Raw genomic sequence first — 18679 nt, 5'->3', positions numbered from 1 at the left:
ATAGAAGATGTAGGGATGCAGGGTGGTCGCACGAGGACATTGGAACACTGTAGCACACTGCACCAGAGCACCCGCAGCACCTGTCTCACATTCAGATAGGAGGAGGGATACGTATTGTAATGAACACCAAAATAACTACGGCTCTAATATATATATATATATATATTTTTTACAGTAACCCCCAGGGATCTACTTCTTCACCGCAGTTACCAAGGCCTACTTTTTTTGCTTCACTCCTTTAAGCTAGTTTTAATATCAGAGCCTTATTTAAAACTGTGTTCCCTGAAGTACCATCATTGCCGGATGACGACTCGATTATCTCTGTCTGACAAGATAGTGAGAATATATGAATACTGGCTCATTGATGATGACTTGACATACTAGTCTCTTCTATGACAGGGGGATTAAAACATAATACTTTTGAGATGTCAGTAGAAAAATAAAAGTGGGTTTACAACCTATTTGTGAATATAGGTCATAGGCATAAAGCTGTTGTTATCTGGCGAGCCTGCAGGCTACAGCACATACGGAGCTGCTTGAGTTTAGTCTGACCATACATTTCCAGCTGGTTGTTGTGCCTGTGACTGCTGAATTGAATGCTCAACCGAAATCAATTATTACTGTGTACTAGTAAATATCACAAAATCATGCTTTTCAAATGCTTTTCTGCTCCTACAAGCTTAGCCGTCTTGGTTTGTCACCTAGACGAGTGACCCCTGTCAATTCTGTCCACACTCTGTGCTAAAAATACCCAGGGGGTAGCTCTAGACGAGACAGACGTCGCAACATTTCCTGTGTCTGGTTGCCGTCACCACAGGTGACCAGAGGACACCTGAGTTGTCTGCTGCTTGAGTAAATGACAGATGGAGGAAGACAGCAGAGAGAGAGAGAGAGAGAGAGAGAGAGAGAGAGAGAGAGAGAGAGAGAGAGAGAGAGAGAGAGAGAGAGAGAGAGAGAGAGAGAGAGAGAGAGAGAGAGAGAGAGAGATACAGTATAAACCTGCCACACCTGCTCCCCCTTGCCGGATCCCAAACCTGCAACAAGAAAAAACTAAACAAAAAAAAACTAATTCTCATCACTGCCACACCAGGTCCCCAAAGACCTCCGACCCCTATGATTGATTCCACGGTTGCCTCCCGGTATCTCGGCAACATGTATCTTGATAAAGTATCTATCTGTGCTATCTATAGTGAATTAGTAAAAAAAAGGAAATAGAGTCTTGGGTCTAAAATCCAGTAAATTATATGACACCGACAGTCAGAGATAATAGAGGCTGTAAGACAAGCAGGGGAAGAGCTGGCTCACTGATGGAATGTTGGTATGTGGTTGTGATTGTGATCAGGCTGATGCATCCTCTGTGGGTGTATAACTAGAGTCTAAAACCACAACTACACAACTGGTCTATTCACATGGGTGGCATTCTTTACTGACTTTAGACCTGTGCCCTCCCTCTTTCTGAATGGCTATCGCCCCATCCTGCCTAACTCTGATTGGATTGTGGAAAATATGCCATGACACTACTCCGGATGTTTACTCAGAAGTAAACAATAACGATGAGGAAATCAATTAACTCAAGTTTCTGACGTAACAGTATATCAGTGACAGAGATGAAACACCATGGTCATGCTGCTAACAGCTAAAAGACTGTCTTTCAACATACCGTTGAAGTCGGAAGTTTACATACACCTCAGCCAAATACATTTAAACTCAGTTTTTCACAATTCCTGACATTTAATCCTAGTTAGGATCACCACTTTATTTTATGAATGTGAAATGTTAGAATAATAGTAGAGAGAATGATTATTTCAGATTTGATATCTTTCATCACATTCCCAGTGGGTCAGAAGTTTACATACCATTAGTATTTGGTAGCATTGCCTTTAAATTGTTTAACTTGGGTCAAACGTTTCGGGTAGCCTTCCACAAGCTTCCCACAATAAATTTGGTGAATTTTGGCCCATTCCCCCTGACAGAGCTGGTGTAACTGAGTCAGGTTTGTAGGCCTCCTTGCTCGCACACACCTTTTCAGTTTTGCCCACAAATTGTCTATGGGAATGAGGTCAGGGCTTTGTGATGGCCACTCCAATACCTTGACTTTGTTGTCTTTAAGCCATTTTGCCACAACTTTGGAAGTATGCTTGGGGTCATTGTCCATTTGGAAGACCCATTTGCGACCAAGCTTTAACTTCCTGACTGATGTCTTGAGATGTTGCTTCAATATATCCATATCATTTTTCTGCCTCAACTTAGTGTATGTAAACTTCTGACCCACTGGAATTGTGATACAGTGAATTATAGTGAAATAATCTGTCTGTAAACAATTGTTGGAAAAATGACTTGTGTCATGCACAAAGTAGATGTACTAACCGCCAAAACTATAGTTTGTTAAAAAGACATTTGTGGAGTGGTTGAAAAACAAGTATACAGTGGGGCAAAAAAGTATTTTACACACATAATACAGTGGGGCAAAAAAGTATTTAGTCATCCACCAATTGTGCAAGTTCTCCCACTTAAAAAGATGAGAGAGACCTGTAATTTTCATCATAGGTACACTTCAACTATGACGGACAAAATGAGAAAAAAAAACCCAGAAAATCACATTGTAGGATTTTTTATGAATTTATTTGCAAATTATGGTGGAAAATAAGTATTTTTTTTATAGTGTATGTAAACTTCCAACTTCAACTGTACTCTTAGAAAAAAAGGTCTCCAAAGGGGTTCTTCGGCTGTCCCAATAGATGCGTTAAAGGAGTCAATCGAACACAGTCGTTTCATTGACCAGATTGGCGCACATTCAACATATCTGATCGAACAAAGTTAATATTTGTCAAATGGTTCCCATTCAACTTTCAAACTACAGTATTTCTATCCCAAGTACTTCTGATGATGGGTTTAAATAGCTCATCATCAATCATTGAAGAACTGCCTTGTAAAAGCAGATGGCGATATGTGGGCTGAGCCATTGAGCACAGCTGGGCCTTTTTCTTCTCAGTATTCTCTTCACCACCCATTAGCAGATACATCTACAACCTGTGTGTGTGTGTGTGTGTGTGTGTGTGTGTGTGTGTGTGTGTGTGTGTGTGTGTGTGTGTGTGTGTGTGTGTGTGTGTGTGTGTGTGTGTGTGTGTGTGTGTGTGTGTGTGTGTGTGTGTGTGTGTGTGTGTGTGTGTGTGTGTGTGTGTGTGTGTGTGTTGGTTTAAAGATGCTTGCCTTGAGTGTGTAAATATATATATATATATATATATATATATATATATATATATATATATATATATATATATATATATATATATATATATATATATATATATATATATAATATATAATAATAGAATGTGCTCACTAAGGGCAGAGCTAATGGGCTCTGTATAAGTGCCAATGCTTCCTCCACTGCTCAGACAAACACCTCAGAGCTACACAATATTCAAGCCCAACCATGTCTCCAGTCAATAGCTTTTAGCATTTTGATAGGATGAAAGGAAACTCGCACTGAGATTCTACCTGAGGACTTTCCATAGAACTCCTCTGTCCATTGTGAAGGGAGATGAATATTGAATACAATGGTGGAGAAAGAGTGAGAGTGTGTGTGCGTGTGTGCTTGTGTGTGTCTGTGTGTCTGTGTCCATTGACAGATTTCTTTATCTGGGTGGATATGTCCCTGCTTTGCCACTTTTCCCAGAGGGCACCTCTTCTTTCACACAAACCCTCTCTCAGCCCTGGTTCTCTGACCTCGCCAAAAAGACAACTCTGCCTTTAGAGCTTGATAGACTCTTTGATTACCTCAGGGACAACAGGCCTTTTGTAAAGTAAGAGTGTCTACAAAAGTTGGTAGGAATGTTTCAAAGATTTCCTCAAACGGAAGGTTTTACGTACTGTAATAGACAACTGACATATCTGTTCTGTTGAGAGATGAAATAGGATATTGTCATATCTGTATAAAGTTTCCTTGATTTTTTTTTGTGTTTTCTATCATGAGCGCTTGACTCCATGGCTATACCACACTGTTTCCCCAAATAACAAATCTCATTACTACAGTGTATGAAGGAGAAAGGTTGATCCAATATCCCTAAGAATGTCTTCCTGTGGTTTCCAATAACTTCTAATATGAAAACTCAACAGAAATTCAGAACCATGAAACGGTGGAGACGATTCCTCCAGAGCAAAACACCCATCCATAAAATCCGTCTCTTAAAATAGACTATGACTTCCGCCTAACAACATCTCACCTAAAGTTATATTTGTCCTTCTCTTCTGCCAGTGCAACACAAACACATGCCATTGTTCTACCAGCCAGTGTGTATTTTATACCTCTCTCTCTCTCTCTCTCTCTCTCTCTCTCTCTCTCTCTCTCTCCCCCTCTCTCTCCCCCTCTCTCTCCCTCTCTCTTTTTCTCCCTCTCTCTCTCTCTCTCTCTCTCTCTCTCTCTCTCTCTCTCTCTCTCTCTCTCTCTCTCTCTCTCTCTCTCTCTCTCCCCCTCTCTCCTAATGTTTTCAACAAATTTCTTAGGCTCTGCTAATTTTGACTCCCCACCAGGAGGCAAAGGGCCTGATTCACAGTCCTCCGCTGAGCTACTTCCTCTTATCCGACATGAGAAATCGTAACCTTTCCTTCGCTAACCAAATTCCCCGTTTCAATTTGGGACTTTTATTAGCCGGTGAGCAGATTGGCTTTGTGCCTCTGCTGTGCCCGCTGGGGCTCAGATTGTGCCGATGTTGTAGAGAGAGTTATGAGGCACACACACACACACACGACACAGAGATAGACAGACAGGCAGACATGCCTGCACGCATACACACACACACACACTCACGTGAAATGAGATTACACACACAGGGCCATTAATCATGGTGAGGAGACTGGACCACGCTGGGGGTCAACTGTGTGACCGTCTGTCTGTAGCCCAAGGGGGGAGTGACGCATAGGCTAAGGCACACATGTACCAGCCAAAGGAGGGGCTGGGACGTGTGTACATGTGTGTGTGAGAGAGAGAGAGAGAGAGAGAGAGAGAGAGAGAGAGAGAGAGAGAGAGAGAGAGAGAGAGAGAGAGAGAGAGAGAGAGAGAGAGAGAGAGAGGGTGGGTCGTGACTGGCTGATTTGTACCGCCAAATGAGGGTCTGTCTGGTCACAGGTTTAAAGAGCCAACGGTGTCCATAATGATACATATTTCTACAGCGGAAGACAGGGAGGGAGGTACTACAAGCTTAATGCAGTCAATATGGGTGGAGACAGCAGTGGTTTGAATGCTAGTCCATATACATATACGTACGCGTTCCGACGATGACAGCAGTTTACTGACAGGATGTCGCATTCTAACATGGCCCCATTGAAATGAGGCTCTAACAGTCTGCCAAGGTTCCACATCATCTTTCTGTGGCCACAAGAGGTAGGAATGTCTGCGTCTCGTTTGTGACAGACTCAGCAGACAGAGCCGTCACACCAATGAATTCTTAATTAGGACCATTTCCTTATTAATTGTGGCTCGGCATGACAATATCATTACAGCCTAGCCTACATCCTAAAATAGATGATCAACCCAGCCCCATTGTTCAGTATTACATTTCTATAGCTGTTCGATAAAACAAAGCGGGTAGATGCGGTTCCGTATGATGAACCCACAGCGTTATAGTGCATATAATAATAATACATATTTCAATGGCTCATTTGATTACATCCACATCACCCAGGGGCTTTGATTGAGTGATGATTACAGATGATTACAGTAATTGGATACTTAACCAGCACAATAAGGAGCACACTAACCAATTAGACAACAATAGGATGGAACAATATCTCATCACGTCCTCTCCACAGCTCTGTAAAGCTAACAGTGCGCGTACACACACACACACACACACACACACACACACACACACACACACACACACACACACACACACACACACACACACACACACACACACACACACACACACACACACACACACACACACACACACACACACACACACACACACACACACACACACACACACACACACACACAATGTTACTCAGGCTTCTATTCAATCTATTCCATTAAAGCAATGAAGGCCCTATTCAATAAACCTGTTACGAGCGTTTAGCTGTTGTGAAATGACCCGCCATTGTTATGGAGACTGTGGGGTAGTTAAGACGGCAGGGAGCTGTCAGAAACAGTAATGACGGTTGCAGTAACTCAATGCATGTTATGTTGAGTCTAATCAGCTCAGCTCAGGTTTTGAATCATTACATTGGTAATAGGAGTTCATTCATCATTCACAGTCGAGTGTGTATAAAAAATAGATAGTTATTGTATACATGTGCGTAATGCATGTGTGCTTTTGAGTGCTAATGAGTGTGTCGGTGTGTGTGTGTGCCTCTTCCTCTCTTCTCCACCCTTAGTCTGATCACCTCCATTAGGGCTGGGACATTATTTTCTCTCCTCTACCCTTAGTCTGATCACCTCCATTAGCGCTGCGACATTATTTTCTCTCCTCTACCCTTAGTCTGATCACCTCCATTAGTGCCGGGACATTATTTTCTCTTCTCTACCCTTAGTCTGATCACCTCCATTAGTGCCGGGACATTATTTTCTCTTCTCTACCCTTAGTCTGATCACCTCCATTAGTGCCGGGACATTATTTTCTCTTCTCTACCCTTAGTCTGATCACCTCCATTAGTGCCGGGACATTATTTTCTCCCCTCTACCCTTAGTCTGATCACCTCCATTAGCGCTGGGACATTATTTTCTCTCGTCTACCCTTAGTCTGATCACCTCCAATAGTGCCGGGACATTATTTTCTCTCCTCTACCCTTAGTCTGATCACCTCCATTAGCGCTGGGACATTATTTTCTCTCCTCTGTCTCCAGGTGATAAAGATATCATTCTATCGTTCCCAGAGAGAGATTGAGGATCGTACATTTTTCATGACCCCTTTGAGCACATTATTGAATTATTGATGTGGCCCTTTTCAGGAGCTAAAGAACGTTGGAAAAACACAGTAAGGGTTTCGTTTAGCGGTGTGTTGCTCTGAACGTAGTCCTCCCGGTCGGGCGTCCCCCAGGGATAAGAGTTAAGATTTTGGACACGGGTCAACTAGATAGGAGTCAACAGGTGAAAAAAAGTGTGTGTGTGCATGTGTGTGTGCGTACATGCGTGCATGTGCACTCGCCATATCAATAGTTAATTTGACGGCGCCTGGCAAACCTGGGGCTGATTTCAAAGGGAGGTGACGCAAGGCTGGCTCCATCTCATCCACGTTCACGATTCAAGTATGTGAGAGAGTGAGTGTATGTGTGTCGTGTGTGTATGAGTGAGAGCGAGCCTTTACCTCAGTACATCAAGCCCTGAGCTAGATATGAGACTGTCAGGGACACTGTCTGAGAGAATTTAATAACCTAGACAGAAATACAGTACCTGTCCATGAAATTGAAACAGCTAAGAACTGCACTATAGTGTTCAACAAATCCATTGTGCTGAAGCCAAATAGCTTCAGGCTAGCCTGAGAGAGAGAGAGGGAGAGAGAGAGAGAGAAAAAACACACACACACACACACACACACACACACACACACACACACACACACACACACACACACACACACACACACACACACACACACACACACACACACACACACACACACACACACACACACACACACGGGGCTGTGGATGCAGCCATGGTTACCCGAGATTCTTGTGGAGCCTCCCCGTGTATGGAGGGGCGGAGCCTGGAAGGCATAGACCACATCGCTCTCGGCAACGCTGTTCAGATCGTCGTCGTCAGAGAACGAACGCTGGAAGCCAGTGGCGTAGAGCTCGGACAGGACCACCTGGAAGGGGGCCGGGGGGGATGGTTGGAAGGAGAGAGAGAGCGAGGAGGAGATTTGTTTAAAGAGATGTACATTGCTTAATACAGACACTTAGCACAGAAACAGACTATGTATAAACAGCCATGGACATGGCTAAGTGGCTTAGCATGGGGGTCAAACACACACAGGCTACAAATTGTAGACAGACAAGCTATAGAGGACAAACAGGGAATATATGTGGCAAAGCAAACAGAGCAGACATGCTATATTTGCATTATAAGTCTGTTCAAGATCCTTCTAAAGTAACCTCATATTAAAGGCCCAGTGCAGTCGAAAATGTCATTTCCACACTATGGGGTTGGAATAAAACTGATATTTAAAAAGAAAAAAAAATGATAGTGTAAGAGCTGTAAGAGCTGTTAGAAAAGATTGCCTGAAATGTCTGCCTGTTTTGGTGGGATGGAGTTTTGGACTGCCTGGTGACATCACCCCTCCCCACTCAGACTACTGTCTGACAGTCCTGGCAAAACTCTTGTGCCGTGATTTGACGATAATATTAATCTGAAGATTTGTTATTTATCTATTTAACTAACTATGTTTAATTGTTGCCTGACTAAATTAATAATGTAACAATTAACTCATTAGGATTTGGGGCATCACAAGAGCGGTTGCTTAAAGAGTTACCATTAAACTCTAAAAGTTCTTTACCTATCACATCCATAAACACACAACTTATTCATCGTAACAAAAATCACTAAAGCTGGAGATTCTTACCTCCCTCACTAGCTTTAAGCACCAGCTGTCGGAGCAGCTCACAGGTCACTGGACTTGTACATAGCTCATCTGTAAATAGCCCATCCAATCTACCTCATCCCCATACTGTATTTATTTATTTATCTTGCTCCTTTGAACCCCAGTATCTCTATTTGCACATTCATCTTCTGCACATTCTACCATTCCCGTGTTTAATTGCTATATTGTAATTACTTCGCCGCCATGGCCTATTTATTGCCTTACCTCCCTTATCCTACCTCATTTGTACATGCTGTATATAGACTTTTCTACTGTATTATTAACTGTGTGTTTGTTTATTCCATGTGTAGCTCTGTGTTGTTGTATGTGTCAAACTGCTTTGCTTTATCTTGGCCAGGTGCAAATGAGAACTTGTTCTCAACTAGCCTACCTGGTTAAATTAAGGTTAAATAAAAAAGAATAATAAATAACCTCGTATCATATCACCATTCTGAACCGTCATAACCTTTTGCATCTGCAAAAACCCGAGCTTTACTTATGATTCTGTACTACACAAATTGGTCAAATTATTTATTTACTCGCTAATTAAATGGGAACACAGGATAAACATGCATTCTACACTGATATTGGAGACGTAATACGCTGAAAACAGATCCCAAGCAGAATGACAACATGGATAACATCGCCACGTTCACAAACTACTCTCACCTACAATGACCATATACTTTCCACACAAACCGCCACCCGCTTTGAGCAAGAAATCGTGAATGTATTTACGTGAAATGTCTGGGTTCACCGGGGATCTCTCGGTGAACAGGGCACCCTTGGAAAGGGGTTTGGGCCTTTTTGTGGCACACTTGTAAGGCTCTGATTGTCCGAAATGTTCCAACAATTCTTCTACTGATGTCCTTCTTCATAGTTGTCCGGTATCCGGTGATTTGTCGTGTAGTCCTGAACAGAACTACAGAGTTGATTTTTGCCTTCCATTTACTATTGAAGATGCTTCTTTGAAGATGGTTCGATGTTTCCCCAGTGGGGTGATGAGAGTGGCGTAATGGTTTGAGCAGAGTAACAGGATGGTCCTACTTAAATTTGCTTTTGAAGATACTTTACTTAGGACAGCTAATCTGCCGTATCAGTGATTGTCCAGGAGGTGATTTTATCATCTCCACCTCATGTTGAGGAGGAGGATGATGTCATCGATGCACTTATTGATGAAGTCAATGACAGATGTGGTGTACTCCTCAATGCCTTAGGAAGAATCCCAGAACATATTCCTGTCTGTGCTAGAAAAAAACGTCCTGTCGCTTAGCATCTGAAAGCAGGAATCAGGAGGAAGGAATTATGGTTAGATTTGCCTAATGGAGGGTGAGGGAGAGCTTTGTATGTGTCTCTGTGTGTGGAATATAGGTGGTCCAGAGTTCTTTTCTTTCTGGTTGCACATTTAACATGCTGATAGTAATTTGGTAAAGCTGATTTAAGTTTCCCTGCATTAAAGTCTACGACTACTAGGAGCGCCATCTCTGGGTGAGCGTTTTCTTGTTTGCTTATGGCAGAATACAGCTCATTCAATGCTGTCTTAGTGCCAGCCTCTGACTGTGGTGGTATGTAAACAGCTACAAAGAATACAGATGAAAACTCTCTAGGTAGGTAGTGTGGTCTAGAGCTTATCATGAGAAACTCTACCTCAGGTGAGCAATAGCTCGAGATTTCCTTAGATATCGAGCACCAGCTGTTGTTTACAAAAATACATAGACCGGCGCCCCTTGTCTTACCAGACGCCGCTGTTCTATCCTGCTGGTACATCGTATAACCAGCCAGCTGTATGTTGATGTTGTCGTCATTCAGTTTAATCTTAAGCGTAACTCATCAATTTTATTATCCAAAGACTGCACATTTGCTAGCAGAATTGAGGGAAGTGGGGGTTTATTCAATCACCTACGACTTCTCAGCAGGCAGCCCGCTCTCCTGCCTCTCTTTCTCAGCCTCCTTTTCACACAGATCACTGGGCTCGGGGCCTGTTCCTGAGAGAGTCGTATATCCTCCGCCTCGGGCCCGTCAGAGTCGTAAAAGAAGAAAAAGGATTCTGCTAGTCCGTGGTGAGAAATCGCAGTTCTGATGTCTAGAAGTTATTTTCGGTCATAATAGACGGTAGCGGCAACATTATGTACAAAATGAGTAAAAAAACGAGTTACAAACAACGCAGATAAACGAACAGAAAAACTCAATCAGTTGGGGGCACATAAAACGTCTGCCTTCTGCTCCAGTGCCATTTTATCTTCTCCCTTGATTTACGACCGGACGTGAGTTGTTAATCACAACTATTTCTTTCCTGCCCCCTCTATGGGTGTAAGGGGGTCAGATTGAAGTTATTCATTGCAAACCTGATTCTCGTGGTCAGTCATGAAACTTGCTTGAGAAATTGCTTTTTGCTAAGAAGCTTTTTTTGCTTATTTTCTGACCATTTTAATTGAAAACAATCACAGTAAGACACTTAATTGTCACCCAGAAAGGATTTGATATTGAGATAAAAATGGCTGCATTGGACCTTTAAGGATTCCTTACTGTCTCCTCACATCTGTTTTCTGAGAGGGCTTTTATCAAATCACAAACAAAAAGACAGACAGACAGACAGACAGACAGTGATGTCCCATCCTGCTCCTTCTCACATACCATGACGAGACATTAGGCCCAGCTGTGGGACTGACAGCAGAGTGTCTCTGTCTGAAATATTCCTATCTTTCTCTGTCTATCTGTTCCCTCTCTTAATCTCTGTCATTCTATGTGTCTGGTGTGCTCCAGTCTCTGTCATTCTACGTGTCTGGTGTTCTCCAGTCTCTGTCATTCTATGTGTCTGGTGTTCTCCAGTCTCTGTCATTCTATGTGTCTGGTGTTCTCCAGTCTCTGTCATTCTATGTGTCTGGTGTGCTCCAGTCTCTGTCATTCTACGTGTCTGGTGTGCTCCAGTCTCTGTCATTCTACGTGTCTGGTGTGCTCCAGTCTCTGTCATTCTATGTGTCTGGTGTTCTCCAGTCTCTGTCATTCTATGTGTCTGGTGTGCTCCAGTCTCTGTCATTCTACGTGTCTGGTGTGCTCCAGTCTCTGTCATTCTATGTGTCTGGTGTGCTCCAGTCTCTGTCATTCTATGTGTCTGGTGTTCTCCAGTCTCTGTCATTCTATGTGTCTGGTGTGCTCCAGTCTCTGTCATTCTACGTGTCTGGTGTGTGCTCCAGTCTCTGTCATTCTATGTGTCTGGTGTGCTCCAGTCTCTGTCATTCTATGTGTCTGGTGTTCTCCAGTCTCTGTCATTCTATGTGTCTGGTGTGCTCCAGTCTCTGTCATTCTACGTGTCTGGTGTGCTCCAGTCTCTGTCATTCTACGTGTCTGGTGTGCTCCAGTCTCTGTCATTCTATGTGTCTGGTGTGCTCCAGTCTCTGTCATTCTATGTGTCTGGTGTGCTCCAGTCTCTGTCATTCTATGTGTCTGGTGTGCTCGAGTCTCTGTCATTCTACGTGTCTGGTGTGCTCCAGTCTCTGTCATTCTATGTGTCTGGTGTGCTCCAGTCTCTGTCATTCTACGTGTCTGGTGTGCTCCAGTCTCTGTCATTCTATGTGTCTGGTGTGCTCCAGTCTCTGCCATTCTACGTGTCTGGTGTGCTCCAGTCTCTGTCATTCTATGTGTCTGGTGTGCTCCAGTCTCTGTCATTCTATGTGTCTGGTGTGCTCCAGTCTCAGTCATTCTATGTGTCTGGTGTGCTCTAGTCTCTGTCATTCTATGTGTCTGGTGTGCTCCAGTCTCTGCCATTCTATGTGTCTGGTGTGCTCCAGTCTCTGCCATTCTATATGTCTGGTGTGTTCCAGTCTCTGTCATTCTATGTGTCTGGTGTGCTCCAGTCTCTGCCATACTATGTGTCTGGTGTGCTCCAGTCTCTGTCATTCTATGTGTCTGGTGTGCTCCCGTCTCTGTCATTCTATGTGTCTGGTGTGCTCCAGTCTCTGCCATTCTATGTGTCTGGTGTTCTCCAGACTCTGCCATTCTATGTGTCTGGTGTGCTCCAGTCTCTGTCATTCTATGTGTCTGGTGTTCTCCAGTCTCTGTCATTCTATGTGTCTGGTGTGCTCTAGTCTCTGTCTGTCTAGCCCCTCTCCCTTTCTCTCTCTCTGTCTAGCCCCTCTCCCTTTCTCTCTCTGTCTAGCCCATCTCCTTTTCTCTGTCTGTCTAGCCCCTCTCCCTCTCTCTCTCCGTCTAGCCCCTCTCCCTTTCTCTCTCTCTGTCTAGCCCCTCTCCCTTTCTCTCTCTCTGTCTAGCCCCTCTCCCTTTCTCTCTCTGTCTAGCCCATCTCCCTTTCTCTGTCCGTCTAGCCCCTCTCCCTCTCTCTCTCCGTCTAGCCCCTCTCCCCTTCTCTCTCTGTCTAGCCCCTCTCCCCTTCTCTGTCCGTCTAGCCCCTCTCCCTTTCTCTGTCCGTCTAGCCCCTCTCTATTTCTCTCTCTGTCTAGCCCCTCTCCATTTCTCTGTCCGTCTAGCCCCTCTCCCTTTCTCTGTCCGTCTGCCCCCTCTCCCTTTCTCTCTCTGTCTAGCCCCTCTCCATTTCTCTGTCCGTCTAGCCCCTCTCCCTTTCTCTGTCTGTCTGCCCCTCTCCTTTCTCTCTCTGTCTAGCCCTCTCCCTTTCTCTCTCTGTCTAGCCCCTCTCCCTTTCTCTGTCGGTCTAGCCCCTCTCCCTTTCTCTCTCTGTCTAGCCCCTCTCCCTTTCTCTCTCTATCTAGCCATTCTCCCTTTCTCCCACGTCTAGCCCCTCTCCCTTTCTCTCTCTATCTAGCCCCTCTCCCTTTCTCTGTCCGTCTAGCCCCTCTCCCTTTCTCTCTGTCTAGCCCCTCTCCCTTTCTCTCTCTGTCTAGCCCCTCTCCCTTTCTCTCTCTATCGAGCCCCTCTCCCTTTCTCTCTCTGTCTTGCCCCTCTCCCTTTCTCTCTCTATTTAGCCCCTCTCCCTTTCTCTCACTGTCTAGCCCCTCTCCATTTCTCTCTCTATCTAGCCCCTCTCCCTTTCTCTATCTGTCTAGCCCCTCTCCCTTTCTCTCTCTATCTAGCCCCTCTCCCTTTCTCTCACTGTCTAGCCCCTCTCCCTTTCTCTCTCAATCTAGCCCCTCTCCCTTTCTCTCTCTGTCTAGCCCCTCTCCCTTTCTCTCTCTATCTAGCCCCTCTCCCTTTCTCTCTCGGTCTAGCCCCTCTCCCTTTCTCTCTCGGTCTAGCCCCTCTCCCTTTCTCTGTCCGTCTAGCCCCTCTCCCTTTCTCTCTCTATCTAGCTCCTCTCCCTTTCTCTCTCGGTCTAGCCCCTCTCCCTTTCTCTCTCAGTCTAGCCCAGCCCCTCTCCCTTTCTCTATCCGTCTGCCCCCTCTCCCTTTCTCTCTCTGTCTAGCCCCTCTCCATTTCTCTGTCCGTCTAGCCCCTCTCCCTTTCTCTGTCTGTCTGCCCCCTCTCCCTTTCTCTCTCTGTCTAGCCCCTCTCCCTTTCTCTCTCTGTCTAGCCCCTCTCCCTTTCTCTGTCGGTCTAGCCCCTCTCCCTTTCTCTCTCTGTCTAGCCCCTCTCCCTTTCTCTCTCTATCTAGCCATTCTCCCTTTCTCCCACGTCTAGCCCCTCTCCCTTTCTCTCTCTATCTAGCCCCTCTCCCTTTCTATGTCCGTCTAGCCCCTCTCCCTTTCTCTCTGTCTAGCCCCTCTCCCTTTCTCTCTCTGTCTAGCCCCTCTCCCTTTCTCTCTCTATCGAGCCCCTCTCCCTTTCTCTCTCTGTCTTGCCCCTCTCCATTTCTCTCTCTATCTAGCCCCTCTCCCTTTCTCTATCTGTCTAGCCCCTCTCCCTTTCTCTCTCTATCTAGCCCCTCTCCCTTTCTCTCACTGTCTAGCCCCTCTCCCTTTCTCTCTCTATCTAGCCCCTCTCCCTTTCTCTCTCTGTCTAGCCCCTCTCCCTTTCTCTCTCTATCTAGCCCCTCTCCCTTTCTCTCTCGGTCTAGCCCCTCTCCCTTTCTCTCTCGGTCTAGCCCCTCTCCCTTTCTCTGTCCGTCTAGCCCCTCTCCCTTTCTCTCTCTATCTAGCTCCTCTCCCTTTCTCTCTCGGTCTAGCCCCTCTCCCTTTCTCTCTCAGTCTAGCCCAGCCCCTCTCCCTTTCTCTATCCGTCTAGCCCCTCTCCCTTTCTCTGTCGGTCTAGCCCCTCTCCCTTTCTCTCTCTGTCTAGCCCCTCTCCCTTTCTCTCTCTATCTAGCCATTCTCCCTTTCTCCCACTGTCTATCCCCTCTCCCTTTCTCTCTCTATCTAGCCCCTCTCCCTTTCTCTGTCCGTCTAGCCCCTCTCCCTTTCTCTCTGTCTAGCCCCTCTCCCTTTCTCTCTCTGTCTAGCCCCTCTCCCTTTCTCTCTCTATCTAGCCCCTCTCCCTTTCTCTCTCCGTCTAGCCCCTCTCGCTTTCTCTGGCCGTCTAGCCCCTCTCCCCTTCTCTGTCCGTCTAGCCCCTCTCCTTTTCTCTGTCCGTCTAGCCCCTCTCCCTTTCTCTGTCCGTCTAGCCCCTCTCCCTTTCTCTCTCTGTCTAGCCCCTCTCCCCTTCTCTGTCCGTCTAGCCCCTCTCCCTTTCTCTCTCTGTCTAGCCCCTCTCCATTTCTCTGTCCGTCTAGCCCCTCTCCCTTTCTCACTCCGTCTAGCCCCTCTCCCTTTCTCTGTCCGTCTGGCCCCTCTCCCTTTCTCTCTCTGTCTAGCCCCTCTCCCTTTCTCTCTCTGTCTAGCCCCTCTCCCTTTCTCTGTCGGTCTAGCCCCTCTCCCTTTCTCTCTCTGTCTAGCCCCTCTCCCTTTCTCTCTCTATCTAGCCATTCTCCCTTTCTCTCTCTGTCTAGCCCCTCTCCCTTTCTCTCTCTGTCTAGCCCCTCTCCCTTTCTCTCTCTATCGAGCCCCTCTCCCTTTCTCTCTCTGTCTTGCCCCTCTCCATTTCTCTCTCTATCTAGCCCCTCTCCCTTTCTCTATCTGTCTAGCCCCTCTCCCTTTCTCTCTCTATCTAGCCCCTCTCCCTTTCTCTCACTGTCTAGCCCCTCTCCCTTTCTCTCTCTATCTAGCCCCTCTCCCTTTCTCTCTCTGTCTAGCCCCTCTCCCTTTCTCTCTCTATCTAGCCCCTCTCCCTTTCTCTCTCGGTCTAGCCCCTCTCCCTTTCTCTCTCGGTCTAGCCCCTCTCCCTTTCTCTGTCCGTCTAGCCCCTCTCCCTTTCTCTCTCTATCTAGCTCCTCTCCCTTTCTCTCTCGGTCTAGCCCCTCTCCCTTTCTCTCTCAGTCTAGCCCAGCCCCTCTCCCTTTCTCTATCCGTCTAGCCCCTCTCCCTTTCTCTGTCGGTCTAGCCCCTCTCCCTTTCTCTCTCTGTCTAGCCCCTCTCCCTTTCTCTCTCTATCTAGCCATTCTCCCTTTCTCCCACTGTCTATCCCCTCTCCCTTTCTCTCTCTATCTAGCCCCTCTCCCTTTCTCTGTCCGTCTAGCCCCTCTCCCTTTCTCTCTGTCTAGCCCCTCTCCCTTTCTCTCTCTGTCTAGCCCCTCTCCCTTTCTCTCTCTATCTAGCCCCTCTCCCTTTCTCTCTCCGTCTAGCCCCTCTCGCTTTCTCTGGCCGTCTAGCCCCTCTCCCCTTCTCTGTCCGTCTAGCCCCTCTCCTTTTCTCTGTCCGTCTAGCCCCTCTCCCTTTCTCTGTCCGTCTAGCCCCTCTCCCTTTCTCTCTCTGTCTAGCCCCTCTCCCCTTCTCTGTCCGTCTAGCCCCTCTCCCTTTCTCTCTCTGTCTAGCCCCTCTTCAATTTCTCTGTCCGTCTAGCCCCTCTCCCTTTCTCACTCCGTCTAGCCCCTCTCCCTTTCTCTGTCCGTCTGGCCCCTCTCCCTTTCTCTCTCTGTCTAGCCCCTCTCCCTTTCTCTCTCTGTCTAGCCCCTCTCCCTTTCTCTGTCGGTCTAGCCCCTCTCCCTTTCTCTCTCTGTCTAGCCCCTCTCCCTTTCTCTCTCTATCTAGCCATTCTCCCTTTCTCTCTCTATCTAGCCCCTCTCCCTTTCTCTCTCTATCGAGCCCCTCTCCCTTTCTCTCTCTGTCTAGCCCCTCTCCCTTTCTCTCTCTATCTAGCCCCTCTCCCTTTCTCTCACTGTCTAGCCCCTCTCCATTTCTCTCTCTATCTAGCCCCTCTCCCTTTCTCTATCTGTCTAGCCCCTCTCCCTTTCTCTCTCTATCTAGCCCCTCTCCCTTTCTCTCACTGTCTAGCCCCTCTCCCTTTCTCTCTCTATCTGGCCCCTCTCCCTTTCTCTCTCTGTCTAGCCCCTCTCCCTTTCTCTCTCTATCTAGCCCCTCTCCCTTTCTCTCTCGGTCTAGCCCCTCTCCCTTCCTCTCTCGGTCTAGCCCCTCTCCCTTTCTCTCTCGGTCTAGCCCCTCTCCCTTTCTCTGTCCGTCTAGCCCCTCTCCCTTTCTCTCTCTATATAGCCCCTCTCCCTTTCTCTCTCGGTCTAGCCCCTCTCCCTTTCTCTCTCAGTCTAGCCCCTCTCCCTTTCTCTATCCGTCTAGCCCCTCTCCCTTTCTCTGTCCGTCTAGCCCCTCTCCCCTTCTATGTCCGTCTAGCCCCTCTCCTTTTCTCTGTCCGTCTAGCCCCTCTCCCTTTCTCTATCCGTCTAGCCCCTCTCCCTTTCTCTATCCGTCTAGCCCCTCTCCCTTTCTCTGTTCGTCTAGCCCATCTGCCTTTCTCTGTCCGTCTAGCCCCTCTCCCTTTTTCTGTCGGTCTAGCCCCTCTCCCTTTCTCTCTCTGTCTAGCCCCCTCTCTTTCTCTGTTGGTTTAGCCCCCTCTCCCTTTCTCTCTCTGTCTAGCCCCCTCTCTTTCTCTGTCGGTCTAGCCCCTCTCCCTTTCTCTCTCTGTCTAGCCCCCTCTCTTTCTCTGTCCGTCTAGCCCCTATCCCTTTCTCTCTCTGTCTAGCCACCTCTCTTTCTCTGTCGGTCTAGCCCCTCTCCCTTTCTCTGTCCGTCTAGCCCCTCTCCCTTTCTCTCTCTATCTAGCCCCTCTCCCTTTCTCTCTCTATCTAGCCCCTCTCCCTTTCTCTCTCGGTCTAGCCCCTCTCCCTTTCTCTCTCAGTCTAGCCCCTCTCCCTTTCTCTATCGGTCTAGCCCCTCTCCCTTTCTCTCTCTGTCTAGCCCCTCTCCCTTTCTCTCTCTGTCTAGCCCCTCTCCCTTTCTCTCTCTATCTAGCCATTCTCCCTTTCTCCCACTGTCTAGCCCCTCTCCCTTTCTCTCTCTATCTAGCCCCTCTCCCTTTCTCTGTTTGTCTAGCCCCTCTCCCTTTCTCTCTGTCTAGCCCCTCTCCCTTTCTCTCTCTGTCTAGCCCCTCTCCCTTTCTCTCTCTATCGAGCCCCTCTCCCTTTCTCTCTCTGTCTAGCCCCTCTCCCTTTCTCTCTCTATCTAGCCCCTCTCCCTTTCTCTCACTGTCTAGCCCCTCTCCATTTCTCTCTCTATCTAGCCCCTCTCCCTTTCTCTATCTGTCTAGCCCCTCTCCCTTTCTCTCTCTATCTAGCCCCTCTCCCTTTCTCTCACTGTCTAGCCCCTCTCCCTTTCTCTCTCTATCTAGCCCCTCTCCCTTTCTCTCTCGGTCTAGCCCCTCTCCCTTTCTCTCTCAGTCTAGCCCCTCTCCCTTTCTCTATCCGTCTAGCCCCTCTCCCTTTCTCTGTCCGTCTAGCCCCTCTCCCCTTCTCTGTCCGTCTAGCCCCTCTCCTTTTCTCTGTCCGTCTAGCCCCTCTCCCTTTCTCTGTCCGTCTAGCCCCTCTCCCTTTCTCTCTCTGTCTAGCCCCTCTCCCCTTCTCTGTCCGTCTAGCCCCTCTCCCTTTCTCTGTCCGTCTAGCCCCTCTCCATTTCTCTCTCTGTCTAGCCCCTCTCCATTTCTCTGTCCGTCTAGCCCCTCTCCCTTTCTCACTCTGTCTAGCCCCTCTCCCTTTCTCTGTCCGTCTGGCCCCTCTCCCTTTCTCTGTCTGTCTAGCCCCTCTCCCTTTCTCTCTCTGTATAGCCCCTCTCCCTTTCTCTGTCCGTCTGGCCCCTCTCCCTTTCTCTGTCTGTCTAGCCCCTCTCCCTTTCTCTCTCTGTCTAGCCCCTCTCCCTTTCTCTCTGTCT

The 18679-nt window shown here is 47.3% G+C and overlaps 1 protein-coding gene across 1 annotated transcript in view; it reads right to left on the bottom strand.

Moving 5' to 3' along the window:
• LOC124015152 (ubiquitin carboxyl-terminal hydrolase 43-like) overlaps positions 1-18679 on the bottom strand; it is a 194514-nt gene that overhangs the window by 46016 nt on the left and 129819 nt on the right. Inside the window, exon 6 of the mRNA XM_046330141.1 lies at positions 7670-7814. Coding sequence (XP_046186097.1) covers positions 7670-7814 — 145 coding nt within the window. The remainder of the gene's footprint in view (positions 1-7669; positions 7815-18679) is intronic.

Source organism: Oncorhynchus gorbuscha, linkage group LG26 (genome assembly GCF_021184085.1).
Source record: "Oncorhynchus gorbuscha isolate QuinsamMale2020 ecotype Even-year linkage group LG26, OgorEven_v1.0, whole genome shotgun sequence".
Lineage (NCBI taxonomy): Eukaryota > Metazoa > Chordata > Actinopteri > Salmoniformes > Salmonidae > Oncorhynchus > Oncorhynchus gorbuscha.
The sequence above is the reverse complement of the archived record's forward strand: the minus strand, read 5'-3'. Positions and strand labels throughout refer to the sequence as shown.